Below are 24738 nucleotides of genomic sequence, written 5' to 3'. Positions count from 1 at the left end.
GGCTCCGATGGTGATTAAGGCTTAAAACTACTTTCCTTATTACTAAACTCTCCCCTTATTTCATAATTGTTGAGGCCTATTTATTTCTGAACAGGAACAGGTTGCTCATCAATAAAGAGAAAATATTCATAACTGATAGGTGTATATCATCCTTCTAGTACACAGTGACCAGCTGAACAATGGCAGCTGGGTCATTATCTGTCCTGCTCACATTGCTGGAGAAGAAGATGGCTGGTGGACTAGTGTGTATTGAGGAGCTGAGGGCAGCAGACTCCTGTGCTGCACAGAAAAAGCAGCTACTTTTATGCTAGTTCCATGATTCTGTGTATAACTGGGTATATTAGTCCTATACCCAGTTAATCCTATAACATTTGATGATTGCAATGGTGGACACGTAATGCATATTACTTTCCTTTGATTCATAATCATGACTTAAGGGAGGATGCTCTGAGTTAAAATGGTGTGGTACTTATTCAACACTGGATGTCCCTACATAACAAGAAAACAAGCCAGTTTCTGGGTACAACTAGTTTGTGTTTGGATTGGATCAAGTAGGAGGGTTCGTTGAGATATTTGATTAACTTAACCTCAGCTCAGAAGGACAAATGGATCATCTTCTACTTCTCACCATTATTTCATTTGAATTACAATAACCATCACAAACTTAAAGCATGTCCAAATTGTTATCCCAAAACTAATAATATAATAGTTGATGCATTACTAATGCCTTTTCACTCTGTACAGAGTAGTAATCTAGCAGATGTTGTGCCACTCCAAGTGTATGGGACTGAAAGTGTCCATTCAAAGTCATGTACTACAAAGTTATTGGTGGCTCAGGTCCACATTGTAGTGCTGTTCATGCAATAAGTCTCTGTGCGGATGCTTGAAAAATAAATGGAGACTGTAGCAACCTCGCCTTTAAATTATTTAAATCCAATGTTAAAAACAGGTAGATTAGACAATGGTATTATAACAATTAGCACTAATATGTGAGAAGAGCCATGCAAGAACAACAAAGAACATGCTATGGTATAATATTATTATAGATCTAGAACAGCATGCAAAACAAAACATCACATAGGCACATAAATAATTGTTCAAAGATAGAGGCACCAAATTGTATATTAAATGTGAACTAAACAGGAAGGTTTCTTTAGAGAAAGGACATCATTGTTCCATAAGGAAGAACCAGTCATCAGTTATATTACAACAATTCAACATGAGTTTCATAGAGCTCAATAGAACCACATATTTTTTACTGGATTAGGATGCACTCAAGCCCAGTATCTGAAAATGTTAATATTTTTGTGATCCTAATGCTTAATTCACATGATAGTTTGTAGTTTGCACTAAACAGAGGAGGGATTTCTCGCAGCTGGCCATATCGGCAACCTTCAGTGACAACTACTTGCCAGTATAATTACATGATCTTTTGAGATATAAGCAAATTTTATCACCTTTATATACCTATATCTATTATTTATGTTAGAGTTATAATGAATGGGCAGTTTTATCAGGTTCTGAACTGTTAAAAAAAACTGTGGAATGAGATATTGTATAGATAGGGGAATATTTCTATGAATGACTGGAAGCCTGAATACTGAGATACAAAATAAGGGATTTATGGTCTGAATTATGATCAGAAAACTATAAGCAGTTTTTTAATACAATCAAAAAGTTTTTTTTTTTCAGTTTGCAACTTAAAGGGAACCTGTCCCCCGAGACCTAATTTTCACTAAAAACAGGTTGCAGAAGCCAATCACACCTGTATTGCAAATATGCCTTTCTGTCTTCTGTAAGCAATTGCTTTACAATGTTATTGTGTATTTTTCCTTACCTGGTTTCCTGACAGTATCCTATGTTTAGTCCCAGGGGTTGGCTTTGGTTTACACGCATTTCAAAAAGCAACAGATGACTTGTCTTTGCTTCTTTCTCCTCAGCTCTCAGCCCCCCTTCCCTTTGTGCTCCTGTACAACTCTTGTGATGTTATAAAGAAAGGTCTTGTTATAAAGGAAGATCAAGCTGCCTGACATCCCCATCAACCAGATCTTTCCAAGATAAAGATAACGTTTTAGGCATTTCCAATTATGATTTTTTTTTAATTCTGAAGAATATAATACTTCTATCTCTAAAAAACACCAACAATACATCCACTACTGCGTCAACTCCAGGCCATGAATCTGCTGGGAGGTACATCACTAAACACTAGAGAGCTGTTTCTGGAGTTCAGCAAAGAAGACAGTATTCATAATTACTACAAACACTACAATCTGCTTTCTTACCCTATCACTCTATCAAGACTGTCCTTACTAAAATCTCTAATGTCCTACTGACTCTAATGTCCTACTGTACTGTCCAGCTACAGTCCTGGAATATAAATGCTTTTTCACAGACCTGATCTGCATGGTTACACAGCCCTCCAGCGCTGCTTCCTACCAGTGTATGATCAGAGTCGCTGGCAGATTCCCCTTAATGACATGGTAGTTATTTATTAAACATATTAGTTTTATTAATTTTTCTGTGCACATACTTTGGTTGGTGTGAAATATGAATTAAAAATGTCAAAAGGTCTCTGTCTCATGGCTTCTCTTACTATTTATAGAGACGATTATAATTCACTTTATTCCCTCATTACAAAACATTGGGAAAAAGTGGCATCCACCCTCTAAAATTCTGTCTACATTATATGTGTACAGATGTGTTTAACACTGCAGGCTAACCACTGAACAATGGTCCAGTTCCAGTCCGCACACATCCCTTGGTGGGACATGAGACAGCTTCTTCAGCAAACATACTGTGAAATCTCATGCACAACATGCAATAATCTGTCACATTTCCATTCAGTGTGCTGTCATAATTACAGTTCTTATTAAAACCGTAATGAAAACAATATGTTATATGAGGCAAATGTAGAAAACACACTATTTTCTTTCCGTTATAATGAATGTGTAGGCGCTCTAAGACCTCCTTTTTCTCCCTTACAAGCCACCAAGAGAATCAAACCGACCACAAAGCAGTCTTGGGAAGGCAACCATTGATTTAAACTCCAGTATACTGCACACATTCCTTAATCTGTGCCTTTTAATCTTGTTTCAGACCAAAGAGCAGTGCTGGCTGACAAATGCCTGTCATTGGCACAGCCCCAAATCTAAGACAGAAAGGCTATAATTCAGCAAAATAAATATGTGCACTGAAACTTCATGGCATGTAAACTTGTTCTTACTACTGAATTAACCAGAGAAAAATAAGACATTGGTGAATGTCAATTTCAATTTACTGTTACACATGTAAATACTGTTTTTAGATAAATATTTTTCGATTAGTGCAAAGCTCACATCTTAAGGAGATTTGTAAAAGATTTTGGGTGTGGTCTGATTAGGCACTGGGTCTTGTCACAAGAAAATAAAACCGGTTCCATAGCCATTATTTATCCATTTATTCATATATTTTATGGTTAAACACCAAAACTAAATAAACCCCACAAAAAAATCAAATCAAACATGTAGCAGTGAGTCCTTTGGGCAGAGAGCATTGCATGGCAAGAAAACGGTTAAGCAATAGAGAAACAATGGCAGGGTACACAATCACCGTCCACTGCTAGTCCTGGAGGTATACAATATCCATCATCACACCATGCATACCGTGACACATTAAACAACATCTGCACACCTCCCCATAAAACCATCAACTGGAAAATGTAAACTGTAGACTCCATCTCATTAAAATTCTATCATATTTGTAAGGGCATTCATGGTAGATTTACAATTTGGGGAGTTGAAAGTTTCAAGGGTGGATGAGTCAGTGTCCCATGGCAAAAATTTTATGAGCCCAAAAGCAGGAAAACCTTAGATTTGTCATAGTATTTAGAGACAACGGCATTCACAACTCCCAGCAGAGACAATGCAGAGATTGCTCTGATTTGTTACCAACAGGTATACTATCCAAAGACTACTAGACATGTTTCTACAAAGAACTGAAAAACATTCTGGTCATTAGTCGGAGCTGTTACCAGGGGCATAGCACAGAGGGTGCTGCTGCAACCAGGACCAAGAAGCCTAGAGGGCCCATATGGTGTATCTTTACATAAATGCATACTACTCACCGTGTCAATGGCTGGACCATTTCCAGGCACTTTGAAAAAGATAGTTTTGTCATGGCCCTACGTGTCCTACTGACTGCATTAAAAGATTATAATATTTAAAGGGAACCTGTCATTAGTAATTGGCATAATAATAAACTACCGGTATATTGTCAAGCAGTGTCAAGCCTTCTAGTTTTTGTTTCTTTCGTGGCCCAGCTTGGTGGCATCATCCATAAAATCAACTTTGAAGTGAGATGTAAATTGATTGCATAAAGTCAAGAATAAGGAGAGTTTAACACTGAAGTCAAGGTGGAGAGCTCTGAAAGCCTCCTCCTCTGTGATTGCCATCATGCATTAGACTAAGGAGATCTGGTTAGTGATGTCTCTGGGTGCAGAACCATCAATTACAATGAAGGGGGCTTGCTGAGGAAGAGATAGCATGACTTCAGTGTTAAAATATCCGCCTCCTTGACTTTATACAACCACTTCAAAGTTATTTTTCTGGATGATGCCTTGACACTGGATCATGAGAGAAACATGATCTGGAAGGTGTTCAACTGCTTGACAACATGCTGGTAGTGGCTTATTAGGTCAATTTCTGATGACAGTTTCCCTTTAAGCCTATTAAACTCCAGTTTTCTAAACACAATCCCATTACAGTGTCTGGCAAATTCAGCTTCTGTTGGAGATTCAATGACAGGTTGGAGTATGAAGTCTTAGGCCCCTTTCACACTTGCGTTTTTCACGCGCGTTTTCTGCGCGTGCTTTTGACGCGCAGAACTTGCATTGCACTCTGACCCATTGTAACCAATGGGTCTTTTCAGACTTGCATTTTTTTTCACGCACACACACACACGTTTTTTTTAACGCACGTTTAAATCTCGACATGCTCTACTTTTGCAAGTCACGCGCGTGAAAAACGCACCATACAAGTCTATGGAAATGCATCAAAAACGCATTGCACTCTGAGACACAGGCAAGTGCAATGCAAGTGCAATGCGTTTTTCACGCATCAATTGCCATAGAAAAGATAGAGCTCAGTCCTGAGTCCATTTCACGAGCATTTTCTGCGCGTGAAAAACGCATTGAAATTGCATTGAAAACGCGCGTGAAAAACTGAGACACTGAACAAACTCTGACTGAAAACTGATTGCACTCTGATGCAAAATGTGCGTTTTTCACTGACCAAACCCTGATCGCACCCTGATCAAACTCTGACGTGATCTGCAACGCAAGTGTGGAAGGGGCCTTAGTAATGACCACTTCAATCCTGCCTTTCATGCAAAGTAACACAATGCCCCAAATGCTGCTGTAATTATCTGTGGAGCCAATGTATATCACAGTCAATCACCCTTAGGCCGGTTCCACACATGCGAGTGTGATGCGATGAACTTGCATCACACACGCAGCGCATGCTGCCCGGGTCTCCCGGCCAGAACGCTTCAAACAGGAACTGAACTCAGCATGTCAGTTCAATTCCTGTTTTCCACGTTTGGGCTGGGACCTGGGCAGCATGCGTTGCGAGTGTGATGCAAGTTCATCGCATCACACTCGCAATTGTGGAACCGGCCTTAGTTGTGAAATAAGGGACACTTACAACTCAGTGATAAGTTCAGGACCTACAGGTTAGAACCACAAAATAAGTGGACAACTGTGCTGCAGGATACCACATGAAACACTAAGGCTACTTGCACATGTTGTGGATTGTCAAGTGGAAAATTCACATTAAAATCTGCAGAAAATCAGCATCAAAGACCCACATTTTTTATACAGATTTGTGTTATCTGTAGTTAGTTTTTGATGTGGATTTACATACAGTTTCTCAACCTGCATTTTCTTTAACTGGTTTGTTCTGAAGTAATTTCAAGCAAGAATCTGTATCAAATCAGCATCATTGAGGCAGATATGATTCAGATTTGATGCAGATTTTGATTTGGCCTTAGACTTCAATGTAAAAAAATGCATGCACAAAAAAGTGATATGATCATTTATTTTTTACGTTGAACAACAATTTCTGTGTAAAAACAATGCATCATCTACATCAGTGTTCCCCAAACACCGATCCATCGCCGATGTCTGTAAATACAAACAAAAAAAACAATACTCGCCTTCCCGATTCCCCTGCAGCAGTCTTCACGCCCTTTACTTAATTTCCACGTTAATGCACTTCTCTATTGCTGGCATGTGTGATGATGTTATCACATCGTGTCTTCTGATAATAGAGCCATGCACTAATGCAGAAGAAAAGCGAAGAAAGAGAAGAGTGCTGCAGGGAAACGAGGAAGGTGAGTATTGGATTTTTATTTTCTTAACAGAGTCCAGCTGGTAAAGGGGGTATTTAAAAGAGAGGGGGGGTCTAAGAGAAAGGGGACAATATAAATGGGGGGGGGCACTTCTTAAAGAAATGGGAAAATATAAGCAAGGCACACAGGGAGTTATGGTGAGGCATGCAAATAACATATTTCCCTATGAAACTATGACACCAGACCGCATCGTCCAACCTACCGGTCCCTGGAGAAAATATTGGGAATTAATTTTATAATAATATTAATAAATCTGATTAATAAATCAAATAAGCATAAAAATATTATGGGTGTCGGAAAATGGAAATATGGAAAATGGTTTTAAAATATAAAAAGTTATATAAATTTGGTATCTCCATGATCATACTGACCCATATAGACTGCATATTGATGGCCTTAAAAACCAAATGGCATAGATGTGTTTTTTTCATCACCAAATGTGAATAAAATAAAAAGGTTGCAGGTAGTAAAAAAAATGTAAATGTAAAATCAGAAATGGGTTGTGTGGTGACAAAGTTAATATCATCCAATCACACACACACAATAGATGTACATATTTAAAGGAAACCTACCATGAGGAATCTACCATCAGAAGTAGATCTGATGGTATATTCCTCCTGACTGCCTCTGCCCTAACCTGTAATTTAATCATCCTGGAACCTAACGTAACTTGTTAAAAAGGTTATTTTAGTAATATATAAATTAGCTGAAGAGGCTACAGGGGCATGGGCTAGCCTTAGTTCCCAGTACCGGGCCAAGCTAGTACATGCCCCTGTAGTCTCTGCAGCTAATTTACATGTTACTAAAATAAAGTTTTTAAGAAGTTAGGTTAGGTTCCAGGATTATTAAATAACAGATTAAGGCAGAGACAGACAGGCAGGAGGAATCTACCATCAGATCTACTTCTGATGGTAGATTTCTCAAGATAGGTTTCTTGCAGTTTTGACTATTCAAAGAAAGAAACAGTGTTAGGTTGCAGCCCTGGAGAGCTGAGTAGAATAACTTTGCGTATAAAATCAGAACTGTAAAAATGCATTTATATTTATTTAGTCTGCAGCTGAATTTGGACCACTTTGTGTGTGATATCTCTTCATTGTTATGCTGTAAAGCCCTTTAACCATGAGTTACCTGCTTTAGTCTGGGCCGCCATCAGGGGGAAAATACTGGGACACCAGTCATAGGCCCAGAAACTTATACAGTATAATGAAAAGGAGGAATGGGCCCTAGAATCATACCACTTCACAGGGCCCTCATAGGGCCCCCCACTCCTAATACAGACGGTCCCCTACTTAGAAACACCCGACTTACAGATGACCCCTAGTTACAAACAAACCTCTGGATTTTGGTAATTTACTGTACTTTAGCCTTGGGCTACAATAAACAGCTTTAACAATTATCCACTCTGTCTGCAATTAAGCTTTATTGTTAATCCTGGTTCTTATGGCAACCCAACATTTTTAAAATCCAATTGCTGAAGAGGGTTACAATGATAAAATATAAAGTTCCGACTTACATACAAATTCAACTTAAGAAAAAACCTGCAAAACATATCTTGCATGTAATCCGGAGACTGCTTGTAGTTATGTTTCCGCAAGAGCCTTGACAACTAAGAGGAGGAAAGCACTTCCTACTGCTCTGATTGAGGCTCTGCTCACCAGTCCGGGCCTCCTGTTTAACATTGGAGAACTTCCTCACCCTCCCTGGGCCACTTAATGCTGAAAGACAGCAGCTACAGTTGGAACTGAGGGGGGCAGGAGTGAGTAAGAGGACAGCAGAGAGAGCAGGGCAGGAAATGTTCAAGAGTCTGCCCTTCAGCTGCCCTGTATACTGGAAGGTATTGATCTGCTAAGTTATAATCCTGGAATAGGAGAGATGATGTTTCTGGCTGCCTGACCATGTCCAGCCAACCGCAGCAGTGGTGGCTGTATATGTATATAAGGAACATGTGTGACTAATGTGTGTGGTGTGTATATATAGGCAGTTCTTGAAGTTGAATTTGTATGTAAGTCGAAACTGTATATTTTATCATTGTAATTCCAAACAAAAAAAATTTTGCCCCAGTGACAATTGGATTTTCAAAATTTTAGCTGAAATGGGACCAAAGATCATCAATAAAGCTTCATTACAGACACTTTACAGCCGATCATTGCAGTCTGGGACTAAAGTAAAGCATCCAGAGAGCTTCACCAGAGGTCACAGTGGGCAGAGGGGTCCGTCCTAAACCAAACAATGTGGGGTGTGTAATGATACACAATGGGTTATGCCACAAAGCCAACACACTCAAGAAATGAGCTTTGAACCAACAAGAAAACAGGCAAGTGTGTATAGGCAAAATAATCAAAGAAACTTTATTACAATATACAAAAAAAGTCACACATATATGTTTTTAAAACCACTTAAAAAGTGTAAGAATACACATATTTACAAAAACAAAGTGGATCAGAGCTAATAACAAGGACCCACATACAGCCACAGGCGAGTACAAAGCACAAAGATATACAGTTTCCTCACACAAAATAATGTAAACAATTCTGATGTATATGCCAAAGTTTCGTCCCGCAGAGCGTATCAATTGTGAACATCCAAAGTAAAAACCAACACAATAATGGTAATACTGGATTCCCAAGATAAACATCAATTATAGTATGTAACATGGATACATACTGATTGGTACAGAACAGAAACCAGAGGCACGCATGATATACGGTTCAAACCATAGTAAGTGGAGGAAATGCTAAATGATAAACCTGTGGCTGAAGGCACCCCACGCGTTACGTCGCCAGATTGCGACTTCCTCAGGGGTAAGTGCCTATAGGCCCGTGGAGCCTACCTTAAGAGTCCCAGAGATGCATCTCAGCACCAATCGCTGACAACGGTAAGTGATCATCCAAAATTGAATTTAAATAACAGAATCTCGGGGAAAAAGGTGAAGAAGAAAAAAGAAAAAGTGTCACAACTCTATGTACTTAAGATGAACAATGTATAGAATATTAATAGTAAAACCTAAAAGTGGATAAAGTACTAAAAAAAGTACTCAATTCTGGGAGTGTTCAAAAACTCACCATTACAATACATATTATTGAATAAGAATGTCCCAAACACTCCAGGACATAATATTATACTCATGTATACTGTTCAATCTCGCGTTAGTTCCGCCGGCACTTGCCGATGATGTTTTCTTGCTCCACACAGGTGTCAGTATTTTACAGACGTCAGCGATTGGTGCTGAGGTGCATCTCTGGGACTCTTAAGGTAGGCTCCACGGGCCTATAGGCACTTACCCCTGAGGAAGTCGCAATCTGGCGACGTAACGCGTGGGGTGCCTTCAGCCACAGATTTATCATTTAGCATTTCCTCCACTTACTATGGTTTGAACCGTATATTATGCGTGCCTCTGGTTTCTGTTCTGTACCAATCACTGGGCTTCCATTTTTGTATCCATGTTACATACTATAATTGATGTTTATCTTGGGAATCCAGTATTACCATTATTGTGTTGGTTTTTACTTTGGATGTTCACAATTGATACGCTCTGCGGGACGAAACTTTGGCATATACATCAGAATTGTTTACATTATTTTGTGTGAGGAAACTGTATATCTTTGTGCTTTGTACTCACCTGTGGCTGTATGTGGGTCCTTGTTATTGGCTCTGATCCACTTTGTTTTTGTAAATATGTGTATTCTTACACTCTTTAAGTGGTTTTAAAAACATATATGTGGGCCTTTTTTTGTATATTGTAATAAAGTTTCTTTGATTATTTTGCCTATACACACTTGCCTGTTTTCTTGTTGGTTCAGAGGGGTCCGTCTGTAACTATGGGTTGTCTGTAAGTCAGGTGTACTTAAGTGGGGGACCACCTGTAAATATAATAGCTATGTGTGAGTATAGAGTGTGTTTGTGCAATATGTCATAATTTATTAAGATTGGAGCACTGTGCTGCAGTTTTACTATTCCCCATGACAGCGCAAAAACCTCTGGATTTACTAAGAGGCTCCCGTCTCTTAGTATATGTATTCCAAGTCCTGCCTGGTGTAGAGTTCATTTATAACCTGCACCAGTTTTAGTAAATTTGGAAGGACCGGGTGTCCTTGCATCCACCTGACGCCTGTTCCACACACTACTCTGGGGCTACTTGAGGCAGCTTGAGCTCTAAGCTCCAGTGCTCCATTGCCCTCTACCTATCAAACAGACTGTTAGCCTGCGATCTGTGTAATGCTAGCTGTATTGCAGGGCGAAGTGTAATAACACCTGGTCAAAGACCTATGGCCAGAACTGCCCCCGGAGCTCTGTAGAAGACGGCAAGAGGAGCTGGATAAGTATGTTTTTTTAAATTGTTTACTCGGTGCAGCTCTGTGACTACGGGGGCAGCACTGGCTACTGGGGCATGGAATAAGCAGTACTGTGTATAATATTTACATACACATACTTGTCCACACTTTTATATTTTGTTTTACCAGTGGAGTGGGGAGGCTGTAAAAACAAGAAAGCAACTGTACCTAGTCCCTCTGGCGCTACAGTCCAGTGCTGTGCCTCCCATTATACAGCAGTTATGTCACGACCACAGCTCCCTTAGCAGCACTATGCAAAACATGTGGGGCACATTTCTGATTGCAAACGTTTCACTGTAAACAAGGTGCTGGAATGGCCCTCCTAAATTTAATTCAAGCACTTAGTGTGAAAGCAGCTTTAGGCCACATTCTCATGATGCATTTGCAGTTCAAATGCATCGGGCAAAACACAACAAACCCATTGGGGCTCATTTACTTACCTGTCCGACGGAGTTCACCCAAAGTGCATTGTCCGACGAGAAAGCACCCACGATTCACTAAATCCGCCTGATATCCTGCATGTGTCGCTTCCCCGCTCAAGTCCGCCGGAGTTCACCCTTGTCTTCGTGGTGCATGTAAGTGCATTGTCTTGCGACACAATTTGAAAGTTAAATCCCACACTCAGTCCGAATTAGTTGGATCATCCAACGGCACATCCCCAAGTTCTGCTGCATGAAAGCCAGCGCAGCTGCACTAAAATACAATCACGTGCGACAGAATGCCATTGCAGACCCCTGTTAAGTATCTGTCCCAGCCGTGCAAAACTTGAAAACGTCGGAAAGTCAGACTAAAGTGTGATCCGGAACCCTTAGTAAATAAGCCCCTTGGTGTTTTGTAAATAGCAGCATGTGTTTTGTCTTTTAAGGTTAATAGTGATGACTAACAATGTCACAAACCACACGCATGCTGTTACTAAGAAAATGTATTTACATGTGATGAAGCATTTTGCCAAATGAATTTTAAAAACACAATGCAAAGACCTCGTGTGAACGCAGCCTTAAGTAGTTTTTGAATTTAATGCTAGCAATGGAACATTGGAGAGACTCCTCCTGGATCCAGCGCTGCTCTCGATTATTAACGTGCTGGGGGTTTAGGGTTGAGGTGTATGGACTGTGTATTTGTATAAATGTCTAATATAAATTACAATGGACACACCTTCTCTTTCAAAGAGTTTTCTGTATTTTCATGACTATACAAATTGTAGATTCACACTGAAGGCATTAAAACAATGAATTAACACATGTGAAATTATATACTTAAAGACATCTACCACCAGGCTCAAAGATTGTAAACCAAGAATACTAATATGCAGGTGTGTGCCCCCACTGCTCTTCTTTTAGTTTATAATTCCCTTGTTTAAAAAAGGTTTTAAAAATGATACAAATCAGCCTGAGGGGCTCCAGGCTCCATTGACATCTATGGAGACCTGAGCCCCGCAGGCTAATTTGCATAATTTTTAAACCCTTTTTCCATTAAAACAAGGGCTTAAAAATCTAAAAGAAGAGATCTTAATAGAAGCGGCACACACCAGCATTTAAGTGTGCTTGATTTACAATCTTTCATCCTGGTGGTAGTTGTCCTTTAACAAAAAAGTGTAAAACAATTGAAAATATGTCTTATATTCTAGATTCTTCAAAGTAGCCACCTTTTGCTTTATTTACTGCTTTGCACACTCTTGACATTCTTCTGATGAGCTTCGATAGGTAGTCACCTGAAATGGTCTTTGAAGGAGTTCCCAGGGATGCTTAGCAGTTGTTGGCCCTTTTGCCTTCACTCTGTGGTCCAGCTCACCCCAAACCATCTTGATTGGGTTCAGGTCTGGTGACTGTGGAGGCCAGGTCATCTGGCATAGGTACCTGTACTGGGAGGGCATTGTTACTTTGGTGGTACAAGAGAACAGTATTTTGTTTGTGTTAAGAAGGTGGAGGAGATGATAAAGTGAGGGAACTAAAGTGTTTTCATTGCTAAATCTGCACAGACAAATCATAACTGGAAAAAGCTGATATGGCAGCCAGGTGGAAAACAAAACCGAAAGAGACTCCACTGATCGATGACGTAATCTTCCAGGCACCAGGTTTTGGCAATACCAGTAAGTCAGTAATGCTGGTATTACCCATGAGCTCACGATTCTGCAGCATTTCCTCTGTGATGTAACTCTCTTGTATCTTCTCCTATGAGGGCGAGCTTTGTGTAGACAGTCTTATACTATGTAATATTTATCATCCAGCATCAGACACTGTGATAATTCTGAGTCAATCTGGTACTTTATGCAGTAGCTTGGTTCCTTTGCTGTTTCTATGTAGTAGATTTAATTATGGTAACGTACCTATGTACTAAGATTGGTTTTGGTACTGTCTCCATGTATTACAGTAAGTTATTTTATAGTTTCTATCTAACACGTTTCAGTATATTACTTTTTTTATGCTCTAAACGTCAGATAATCTTAAAGCTCTAGACTGTTGGGGAGACCACAATCTCTTTGCAGCCTGTGATAAAGTCTTAAACTTATGTTTACTGTCAGGATCAGTGGTAGTGGACCACCGCAGACAATGAAATAAGCTGACACCTGGGACCAGAGTCTAAGTGGTACCCAGTTTTTACCAGACCCCACCCGCAAAGCAGGTTGGACTTGTTGTGGTACCACCAGGTCGTTCCACAGGCGGGACATTGTCAGCGGCGGTGGCCAAGGCGAGCTACAGAATCGTTCTCGGAGACAGGCAGGAGGACAAGACAGGCAGTACAGGATCGGAGTCAGGGACGTAGCGGTAGGTCAGGACAGGCAGCACGGGATCAGAATCAATATGGAACCGGAGTCAAAACGGGAATCCGCAAACACAGAACACGCATGAAATAGCTTTCTCAGTGGCACTAGGCACAAAGATCCAGTGGGGAATGCTGTGAGAGGGCTGCTTTTCTCAATTTCCTGGGAAATTGATAAACACCAGGACCAAATAGCGGAGCGCTGGCCCTTTAAATCTTCGAGTGCCGTGGTGCGCGCACCCTAGGTGGCAAGACGGGGAGGGGATCCGGGGACCGTGGAGAGGCACCAGTGTGCCCACGACCCGGAACGTGGGGGCACCCATGACATTTGCTGTATGGTTTGCAAGTATAAGATGGGAAACTAAACAAAAAATCTTACTGGTGGCCCTGGCTATAGTATTCAACCAAAAAATTCTCCAAAAAATCTTACTGGTGGCCCTGGCTATAGTATTCAACCAGAAGCTTGCTAAAGCAATGACTCAAAGCTGGGGGAAGGACTGTGCTATGTTCAGTGAAACATTCTTACACTCAGGATCTAAATGCTCAGAATCCAGATTCAATCCTGAATATACCGTAAATGATTTTTACACAATCCTGTTGATACTAACAACAACAACTTAAAACTGTCTACAACTTTGGATGGTAAAACAGCTAACAGATTTCCTCTTATTATTTGTAGGCATTCTCCCTATTCATTGAAATAGATTATCATGTTTGATGACAACTACAGCTAATATATTTTACTTATAAGCTATGTTAAATTTATATTTTTACATTAGCATTATCAGAAAGCAACAACTCAATTTCTGGTAATTTTCATGATCTGTCAAATAGCAGATAGCATATCATGTTCTGTGATGATGTCACTGCCAGTGTCCAGCTGGGCCAACAACCACACAATCTACATCACGTCAAGTTATTTGTCTGGTAGTTCTAATTTAAGAAACATCTAATGTCGCAGCCTATGGAGCAGAGTATGATTGGCATCATCTCCCCAGCGTCATCTGCATACCAGTGTACACCCCCTTAAGCCCTGTATATGACATTATGCAGTTTAGGAATATTACTCATAGTGACCATTTATTCCAACTCATGAATTAAGCCTTAACGTCTTACTGGCAAGATGAGATAATGAATAGGCACAGGCAGAGGTCGCACTAACATTTTTCTGGAAGGGTAATAATACTCCTCTCACCATTTTTGAGGAGTATTTTTAGCTGAGGAGGAGTATGAAATATTCAGTAATACAAATATATAACTCCTAGTCGTATATATATCTATTAATGTCTATTAACAATCTAATAAACATTTATTAATACAAGAAAATCATTAAAGCCCAAGTTTTTTTTTTTTGCCACAAGTGGTGCACAACTTTTCCATTGTCTTAACCTACAGAGTGGACAAGGGTTGACACCGGCCCCCGAAGACACCCCCCCCCCCACTTATAGAGTGGGCTGGGGCCGGCTGGAGCCCCCCCCCCCCCAACAGAACAGGCCGGGGCTGACGCTTCTACATTTATTTTTGGGGGTTTGAGGGCGTTACGCTTTTTCTTTTAACACTATTATTTTTTACTTAATGTTTTTTTTCTTTTTTTTTTAATTACTAATTTTTTACACTGTTATCAGTGATATATATACAGAGACCTGCAGAGAGGAACACACACTACACATAGGGCACACTCACTACACATAGGGCACACTCACTACACATAGCACACCCACACAGCGCAGCACCCGGCACACTCACTAACTATACATAGTACCACACACAGTGCAGCACACGCACGCACACAGCATACCCACTACACATAGGGCACACTCACTACACGCACGCACACAGCATACCCACTACACATAGGGCACACTCACTACACGCACGCACACAGCATACCCACTACACATAGGGCACACTCACTACACGCACGCACACAGCATACCCACTACACATAGGGCACACTCACTACACGCACGCACACAGCATACCCACTACACATAGGGCACACTCACTACACGCACGCACACAGCATACCCACTACACATAGGGCACACTCACTACACGCACGCACACAGCATACCCACTACACATAGGGCACACTCACTACACGCACGCACACAGCATACCCACTACACATAGGGCACACTCACTACACGCAGCACACAGCATACCCACTACACATAGGGCACACTCACTACACGCAGCACACAGCATACCCACTACACATAGGGCACACTCACTACACGCAGCACACACACAGCGCACTCACTACCCATAGTACCTGGCACACACACCTAAACAGCGCAGCACACGCACGCACACAGCAAACCCACTACACATAGGGCACACTCACTACACGCAACACACATACAGCGCAGCACCTGGCACACTCACTAACTATACATAGTACCTGGCACACACACACACAGCGCAGCACATAGCATATCCACTACACATAGGGCACACTCACTACACGCAACACACATACAGCGCAGCACCTGGCACACTCACTAACTATACATAGTACCTGGCACACACACACACAGCGCAGCACATAGCATATCCACTACACATAGGGCACACTCACTACATGCAACACACATACAGCGCAGCACCTGGCACACTCACTACACACAGCATATCCACTACACATAGGGCACACTCACTACATGCAACACACATACAGCGCAGCACCTGGCACACTCACTACACACAGCATACCCACTACACATAGGGCACACACATACTACACACAGCATACCCACTACACATAGGGCACACACATACTACACATAGGGCACACACATACTACACACAGCATACCCACTACACATAGGGCACACACATACTACACATAGGGCACACACATACTACACATAGGGCACACACATACTACACACAGCATACCCACTACACATAGGGCACACACATACTACACAGAGCATGCCCGCTACACACAGTACACAGAGTGCAGTGAGTACAGTGTGGTCGGGGTTTGCACTCACTTGGCCCTGCTCTCCGGTCCCGATAGAATCATTTAACACTGACACACTGGCCTGCAGGGGGAGCTGGAGCAGCAGCCCGCATGTCTCCCCCGAGGACTGCGCTGTCGCTCCGGGTCTCTCCTGCCCGCCCCTGACACTGAGTCACGTGTCAGGCTGAGCGGTCCAGCGCGCGCTGTGATCGCTCTATAGACATTTCCCTCATTTGCAGCGCGCGCTGAACCGCTCAGCCTGCGCGCTACAGGAAATAATTGCCATGCGTACTTTGACGCATGGCAATTATTTTGGGGGGTAATGGCGCCTCAGCATGCGTCTATGACGCTTGGTGAGGCGTTAATGCGACCTCTGGGCACAGGCTTGCATGTATGCCGTTTACGCTGCGCTATCCATTATATATTTGCATTGCAGAGCAAATACCAATTTCTATTTATCAACTGTGTGGGAGTCCCAAAAGTGTAATCTCCAATGACTCTTATGTTTATGGCAGTGTCCTTTGATGTGCCACTAATGTCACAGACAGGAATATCTACAAGTTGTTATATTATAGCTTTTGTGATTACTTTCTACCTTAGAGGGAAACTGTCATTAGAAATTGACCTAATCAACCACTACTAGTATGTTGTCAAGCAGTTGAACAGCTTCTAGGTCATGGCCCAGCAGAAAATCAACTTTGAAGTGAGATGTAAGTTATATGTATAAAGTCAGGGAGGCGTAGAGTTAAACACTGAAATTAAGCTCTCCCTGCATCTGAACACCTCTTCCCATGTAGTTAACATTATTCACTGGATTCAGGAAATCTGATATATGATGTCCCTGGACAAGGGACCATCAGTTACAGTAAAGGGGGCAGAGTAGGGCAGGGAAAGCTTGACTTCAGTGTTAAACTCTCGCCTCCTTGAGTACATAAAATCATTTTGCTTCTTGGCTATCTTGTAAGGCAGCCTCATTTACATCAAGTATAACTTTCAGAAAGCCTAGTGAAATGATGTGAGATAACAGCCAAAAAAGTAAATATATTCCAAAGGTATAAACAGACTCCCAACTTTAGACAGCACTGGTTCAATGTTTCTACATCTCACCTCATAAGTTCATTACTACAAACACTGGTGCAACTCCTTTAACAATAAGGTGCCTCCATCAAACCACTCTTTCTGCAAGCAGTATACAAGAAATTGACTAGTGCCATACAACATAACATGAATTAGAAGCATGCTGGGATGAATCAGAACTTACCAAGGAGCTTTAATAGAAAAACATCCTGCTCCAAACAGGTAAGGACTTCACATAGGAGGGGAAAAGGCAAAACAAATTAGATAAAGAAACCTTATCGACACACATTATTTAAACCATGTTAAACATATGGATGCTGAAATATAAATGAAATGACACATTTGTACCTCATATACCTTTTATGCATGTCATTAGTCAAGCTTAGCTTAGTGGTTCTTCAAACTAAAATAGAGTCTTATTGAAGTAAAATTCTTTGAATACCCCTAACTATGTGATGACATGTTGTCCTAAGAGACGACATGTGGATGCTGTTTTCAGCAGTCATCAATATGAAGTGATATGAAAAAACGAGACAAACAGCAGGTAAATAGAAAATGGAAAGGAATTTTTACTATTGTTTTATTTTAGGTCCAATATAACTGCATTTGATTTCACATAGTACAACTGTACAATAAATGTAAAAAGTCTCTTCATAAACAATAATGACATTAAGTGCTTCTCAAAGTCTGTTATTTTGTAATTTTAAAGCACATTACCACTGTTAAGACTCTGAAACAGACTCTCCTGAGAAATAGCAGACTTCCACAAACCACAATATTATAGTACATACCGTATGCTATTATTTTCTATGATAGGAAAACCTGTACTAAAATGTTAATTAAAGTTCCAAATATGGACGACACCCAAACATCTTCTTACCACGTGCTCATGTATATTAACAGTGTATCCAAATGAAAGAAATGGTTCCGGCACTTCGAGGTAGCTTTTAACATCTTTTTACTGTAGGTACAATTTGTCATAAAGTACAGAATCCATCTAATATTCCGTATGTGTTTCGGCTCTCCTGAACCTTTTTCAACAGCTTTCTAACTCATATACAGCTTGTGGTTGTATGCGATGACCCGGAAGTTATTCCCCCATGTGACCAAAGAGGAAGAGGTACTTGCTATATAACCACAAGCTATATATGATTTAGATAGCTGTTGAAAAAGGCTCAGGAGAGCCGAAACACATCCAGAATATTAAATGGATGCTATACTTTATGACAAATTGTACCTACAATAAGTTAAAAGCTACCTAGAATGCCAGGACCATTTCTTTCATTTTGATATACTGTACTAAAATGTTGTCAATAGCTACACAGAAACCTGTTTTTTCACATCTCATTTTATTCCCTCTTTTTAAAAGATGTCTAGAGAGGTTTCTCAACGTACCCTTATAGCAGAAAGCTTTAACGTATCCCACTGTATGCTCATACAATGGAAGAGGTTCTCTAGTTCAGCCTCACCCGCCTGGAAGTGGGAGTAGAAGGAAACATTGGCAACTGTCAGTGATTTGCTGCTGATGTTCCAGGTGTCTCCTTATATGGACAGGTACTTCACTAAAGAAATACCCACAGTAAACAGTCCGGAATTGGATGCCATACAGTGACATCTGTCCCCCATGACCTCTAATGGCCTGCACTGAATGTATTGTCAACTGTGTAGCAGGAAGCAAGATGAAAAGACACCGCTTGCAATGTTTTTTAATATCCAGTGTTTGCTGTCGGATGTGACATATACTGACCAGGAGTTTTCCAAAATCGCAATGTGAATGAAACCATAGCAGCATTTTAAGGTTTGCCCCACAAGTATAATAATAATATAATATCAATATCTGCTGTACTTCTTTAAACTATTGTAAATGTGGAAAGATAACATATTTCCATGTTATAAAATTAAATGACAACATATTTTCGTTTAATTGTCCTGTGTTGACACTTTTCAGGATATTATTTTAAAAGTAACTCATAATATAAATGTCTGTCTTTAAGTGAATCTAAGTAAAGCTCAAATGACCAATCACCAATAGTTGTAGTTGTTGAATAGTTTATTCAATTAATGTTAGACAGGGTTCAAACTCATAATAAATATGCATGGGCATTCCTTTTTACCAAGCACAACATAAATTATATAAATGGATTACTCATGATAAGGGCAATTTTGAAGAAACTGGGAAAAACCTATAGAAAAATGCACCATAAGGTCCCTTTCACACAAATATATGATTTCTCCAGTCCTGTATTTCTATACTGTATCCATATAAAATACAGTGGGCTGGCAAATTTTGACTGGCTACTGGAGAGATGGCAGAATGCATCTCCCATTCGTACAGGTCTCCCTGTATATTGCACATATATACAGAAGCAAATGGTGTATGGAACGGAAATACTGGATAAAAAACAACATGCAGGCAATTAAATGGATGACCATATTTCCCACTGAAATGGATGGTGCCATATTCTAACCGTATGGAAAAGCCGTTTTCAAGTGTGCAAGAGAGACAACTGTACAAAAACACTGATCAGAGAGCATTTTCAAAAATCAAGTCATTGTATATTTATTATTTTTTTGGCACCTGTTCCAAGACTGCATGCATTGCATAAGAGATCAGGGTAACCCATTTGTAAGTCCCCTAATATGAAAAAAAAGATCAAATAAAAATATTAAAAATAACTTAAAAAAACAACCTAATAAACTACCCTTTCCCCATAACTATTTAGTTTTTTATAAAACAGAATTTTAAAAAACCCCACAAAATGGGTATTGCTGCTTACATATCGACCCAGGCTAAGCAGATATCATATTATTATACACTTCATGTGAAGGGCATAAAAAATAAAATAAAAAAAATATTTAAAAATTGCAACTTTAAGGCTTCCTACCTACCAAAAAAGTTTTAAAAAAAGCAATAAAAAAATTGGATATACCCCAAAATAGTACCAGTTTACCTGTTGTCTTATCCCCCAATAAACAACCCTCAAATGCCATGTTGATTGAGTAATTTAAAATGTATAGCCTTTTAAGAATAAAGCAACACCTAATCAAATGAGTTTGCCTCAAAATGGTTTTTTTTTCTATACAGACGGTCCCTGACTTAAGGACACCCGATTTACAGATGGACCTCTCTGCCCACTGTGAACTCTGGTGAGGCTCTCTGAATGCTTTACTTTATTCCCAGGCTGCAATGCTGTAAGGTTTTTTGATACTTTATTGTTAAAGGGGTAGTCTGGGTTTAATCAAAAACATATAACAGCACAAAATTTTAACAATGATATCATCACAGAGACAAAAAAAATAAAAAATTTCCAGGACAATTATAAAATATACCTGATCTGACTTAAATACAAAAACAAACCTAAAGAAAAATATCTTGTGTGTAACCCAGGGAATTTCTATAGTAGCAATGATACTAATATACAGATAATAATATAATTTTTTATACTGTACAGTGAACTGTGTAAACAATTTATTTAAAAAAAACAATCCTTTTTTTGAGCTTCCACAAAATAGATTATTATGCAAAAAATTAACCTATTAGAAAATACAACTCTTACTTCATAAAACAAGCCCTCATATCCCAATTACATATATAAAATAAAAAGTTATGTCAGTTGAGCATGGAAAAATGCAAAAAAAAGTGCTGTGTCCTAAAAGCTATTTTAGGCTATGTACTTAAAGGAAATCAAGCATAATAAACCAGGGGTACTTAGGCATAGATCCAGACCCAGTGACTGTGGTAATATTATACTTGTTATACAAGGCCTCATTCTTTCTAAAATAAACTTTTAAAATTATGCTAATTACCCAAACATTTATGGGCATGTTATTATTATGTAAATTAAACAGTTAATTTTAGAAGGATGGAGGCCATGGATAACACATTCAAAAAGATTACCATATTTACAGTGCCTGGATCTATGAGTAAATGTCCCTGGTTCATGTGGCGTTTGCATAGTGTTTATGTGTCAACTGCATTTATGTGGCTTTTGCGTCTTGTTTATGCTTACGTTTACATGACATTTGCGTTATGATTGTGTTTATGGGTAAGTGTGGTTTGCGTCACATTTACACTTATGTGGTGTTTGCATTTGTGTCACGTTTACGCTTATGCAGCATCTTCGTTGCATTTATGCTTATGTGGTGTTTGCCTCACGTTTGCATTTATGTCATGTTTACACTTACATTTATGTCATGTTTGAATCACGTTTGTGCTTAAGTGGCATTTCCATTTGTCACCTTTACACTTATGTTTATGTGGCAATTACAATTATGTCACCTTTACACTTACATTTACACTCTGTTTATATCAGGTTTGCATCATGTTTATGGTTATGTGGTGTTTGCTGGAAAGTTTCAATTACATTTACATTTACCTGATATTTGCATTTCTCATTTGCATCATGTTTACTTTTATGTTTGTTTTTACGTGGAGTGTGTGTCACATTTAGGTTTTCGTCTGCGATGTTTACATCTTACGAAAGGTGTCATCACATGATGACCAATTCCTGCCCACCCCAAGGTGGGTGTAGGGTTATTAGATTTAAACGCTTGGAGCACAAGCTAGTATGACCATAAGTAAGTCTGTATTCACTCTATGTCCGGTCTGATGATATGTTTGCCTTGAGTGCTGTCTTATAATATCAAATAAAGAGAAGAAATGTTTTCATGTATTCCCGTGGACGTGTTGGAGTAATCTTTTGCTTGTACACTGCGTGTGTGTTTACAATGCGCTTATGTTTACACTGCATGTTTGTTTACAATGCACTTGCTTTTGCACTGTGATCACGTTTCCGTTGTGTTTGAATCCTGGTTGCATTGCAATTTGGAACATTGCACTTTTGCAGATAGAAAAAAATCACTGCTCACTACTGTTCATAGTAGCTTCTCACTACCTTCCACTGACTGGACAGTATGAGAAAAGATTAACATAACACACACCTCCAGCTCCAGCCCCTCCCTCCTTTCTAACCAAACACAGATTATAATGGTCAGATACTGGGACTGTTATCTCTGCAACCGTGGGGGGTAGAAAGAAAATTCAAAGAGCCCATGAATCTGTGTAGCATCTGTGTAGAATGATCTGCTAAGCTCCACATGTGTGAGGGGGTAAAAGGTCCTCTAAAACACAATAATTATCTTTTGCAAACATAAATCCGATAAATTAAACACATGATCCCCTGTGATTTGGAAATGCAGATGTACCAGATTTCCTTAAAATATACATTCCACCAAAAATGAATTGGCACATTTGAGTTTCAAAAGTTGTTACACTCCCAACAAAAATATGCACTTGTCCAATCTTAAAAGCATTTTTGCCTATAATTTATATAAATATAAATGAATCGATTTTATCTTTTGATAGTTGATCATATCTCTTGTTATACCAATTCGTTATATAAACAGGTATATATTACAGTGGTTTCCACAACATATACACACAACAATGTTAGAAAAATTCAACAAGGTATGATAACAGCAGTCTAGTACAAGTTGTTGCAGTCTATTACTAGTTTACATAGGGAAAGTACTTGATTTCAAAAAGAGTAATCTTTTTCAGTATGACTGTATGTAAAGATAGCAGCTCTCCTGCTTTACCAAAAAGTGTGGTCAGCAAGATGAGTCAGGCCACTAAACCATTCTTCGAATATGGCGATGAGACTATTGCATAGTGGCAAATTTTCTAGAATTCTGGACAATCACTGAATTTCACATAAATATCATATACTGAATAATAGTTTTGGACTAAGCTTTATACCAAAAGCGAGTTAAGCTCTTATTTACATAAGCATGGAGTGCACTATATAAAATATAGTACAGATTCCCCATGAAAATCACATTATACACTTTCAGCATCAAAACTTTTACAACAGTCTGTTCTATGCATTAGCAAAATGGCTGCAGTAAAATGACAAGGCAGCTCCCTTCTTAAGATGACAGCACCAGATGGTCACTTTCATGGACAATCAACAGTCAATCTCAGAAATAAAAATTGGAGCTAAATGGCATATTGTAAATACTGTGACATGGAAATTCATAAAATTTAATAAATGACAATAAGTGTGTTTTAACAAAATTATTCTGAGGGACGTATTAATACAGGTACCAAAAAGATTCAGAAAGAGAAGATTTGTTAAATGATTCATAAATACAGAAATACAGTATCTTCATTGTTGGAGACTTGTGACTATAAAAAGGGAGGATAGAAGACTTGCTTTAAACTGAACATATAATAAAGAAAATAATGAAGGAGGTAACTTCTGAGAACGACTTTTGAAACCAACTGGTGGAGACACTACCAAGAAAAAAATATATAAATCAATTATGAGGCTAACGAAGGATGTACACAGACATTTGACCTTCAAAGAGGGGAGTTTCAGGGGAACATATAGCAAGTATTAAAGGGGATGGATGATCTTTTTTTATAGGATAGGTCATCAATAGTTTGGCGACGGTTCAAAACTCTGGACCCCTACCAATCAGGTATATAACGCTGCCGATATTGAATATCTACAGCCTCCTGGCTCCAGCTTTGTCCTCTGTTAAAAAAAGCTTCCAATCAAGTGCTCAGATGCAGTGCCCAGGGGCAACCACTAAGCTTTAAGCTGAATTCTGAACATAAATAAATACAGAAAATAAAATAAAAACTGGTAAGTCACTTTAACTTGTTTCATTGCAACTGTTATTTTGCACATCCACTATGCATGTAGGCCATATACTGTAATGCCAGGGCATTATGAATAGTAAATATGGCAGATTATTTTTGCTATATTCTTCATGTTAAAAGTAAACCTTTGTATTGTCTTATTTGTAAATTTCAGCTTGTAATTATTCAAATGCCTAGATAGGGTATTGTTTTAGAGTTTTTCAGTGTGTTTATGGTTTGTGTATAATTTTTTTATTAGATCAGTATTCTTCACAGAATATTCATAGTACCTCTTAACCCCTTCCTAACACTGCAATTTTAAGAGAACAGAAATGTCACATCTGTAAACACTGAGAAAATACTTTAAAGAATGATAGCTTGTCATTACATGCATAAAAAGGTTAAGTTAAGATCTGCTTTTTTTCTTTCAAAAGAAAAATAGCACTTAATATCCTCTTAAAGGGACAAAGAAAAAGCCTCCTCCTTTTCTACCTTTTTAATCTGTTACAAATCGTGTCTTTGCATGAAGGGAGAATGAACCATAAAAGAGATAGAGAAGGGAAAAAGCAGAT

The 24738-nt window shown here is 39.3% G+C and overlaps 1 protein-coding gene across 7 annotated transcripts in view; it reads right to left on the bottom strand.

Moving 5' to 3' along the window:
- Positions 1 to 24738, bottom strand: part of BCAS3 (BCAS3 microtubule associated cell migration factor) — an 818800-nt gene that overhangs the window by 435136 nt on the left and 358926 nt on the right. For 5 of the 7 annotated variants that reach the window (XM_072136426.1, XM_072136427.1, XM_072136425.1 and 2 more), the window contains one exon: positions 17705 to 17749. The exons of the other annotated variants lie outside the window; for them this stretch is intronic. In XM_072136426.1, the coding sequence (XP_071992527.1) occupies positions 17705 to 17749 (45 nt within the window). The remainder of the gene's footprint in view (positions 1 to 17704; positions 17750 to 24738) is intronic. 7 annotated transcript variants of the gene reach the window in all.

The sequence above is a fragment of the Engystomops pustulosus genome, chromosome 2 (genome assembly GCF_040894005.1).
Source record: "Engystomops pustulosus chromosome 2, aEngPut4.maternal, whole genome shotgun sequence".
Taxonomy (NCBI): Eukaryota; Metazoa; Chordata; class Amphibia; order Anura; family Leptodactylidae; genus Engystomops; species Engystomops pustulosus.
This window is presented reverse-complemented; position numbering and strand designations above follow the sequence as displayed.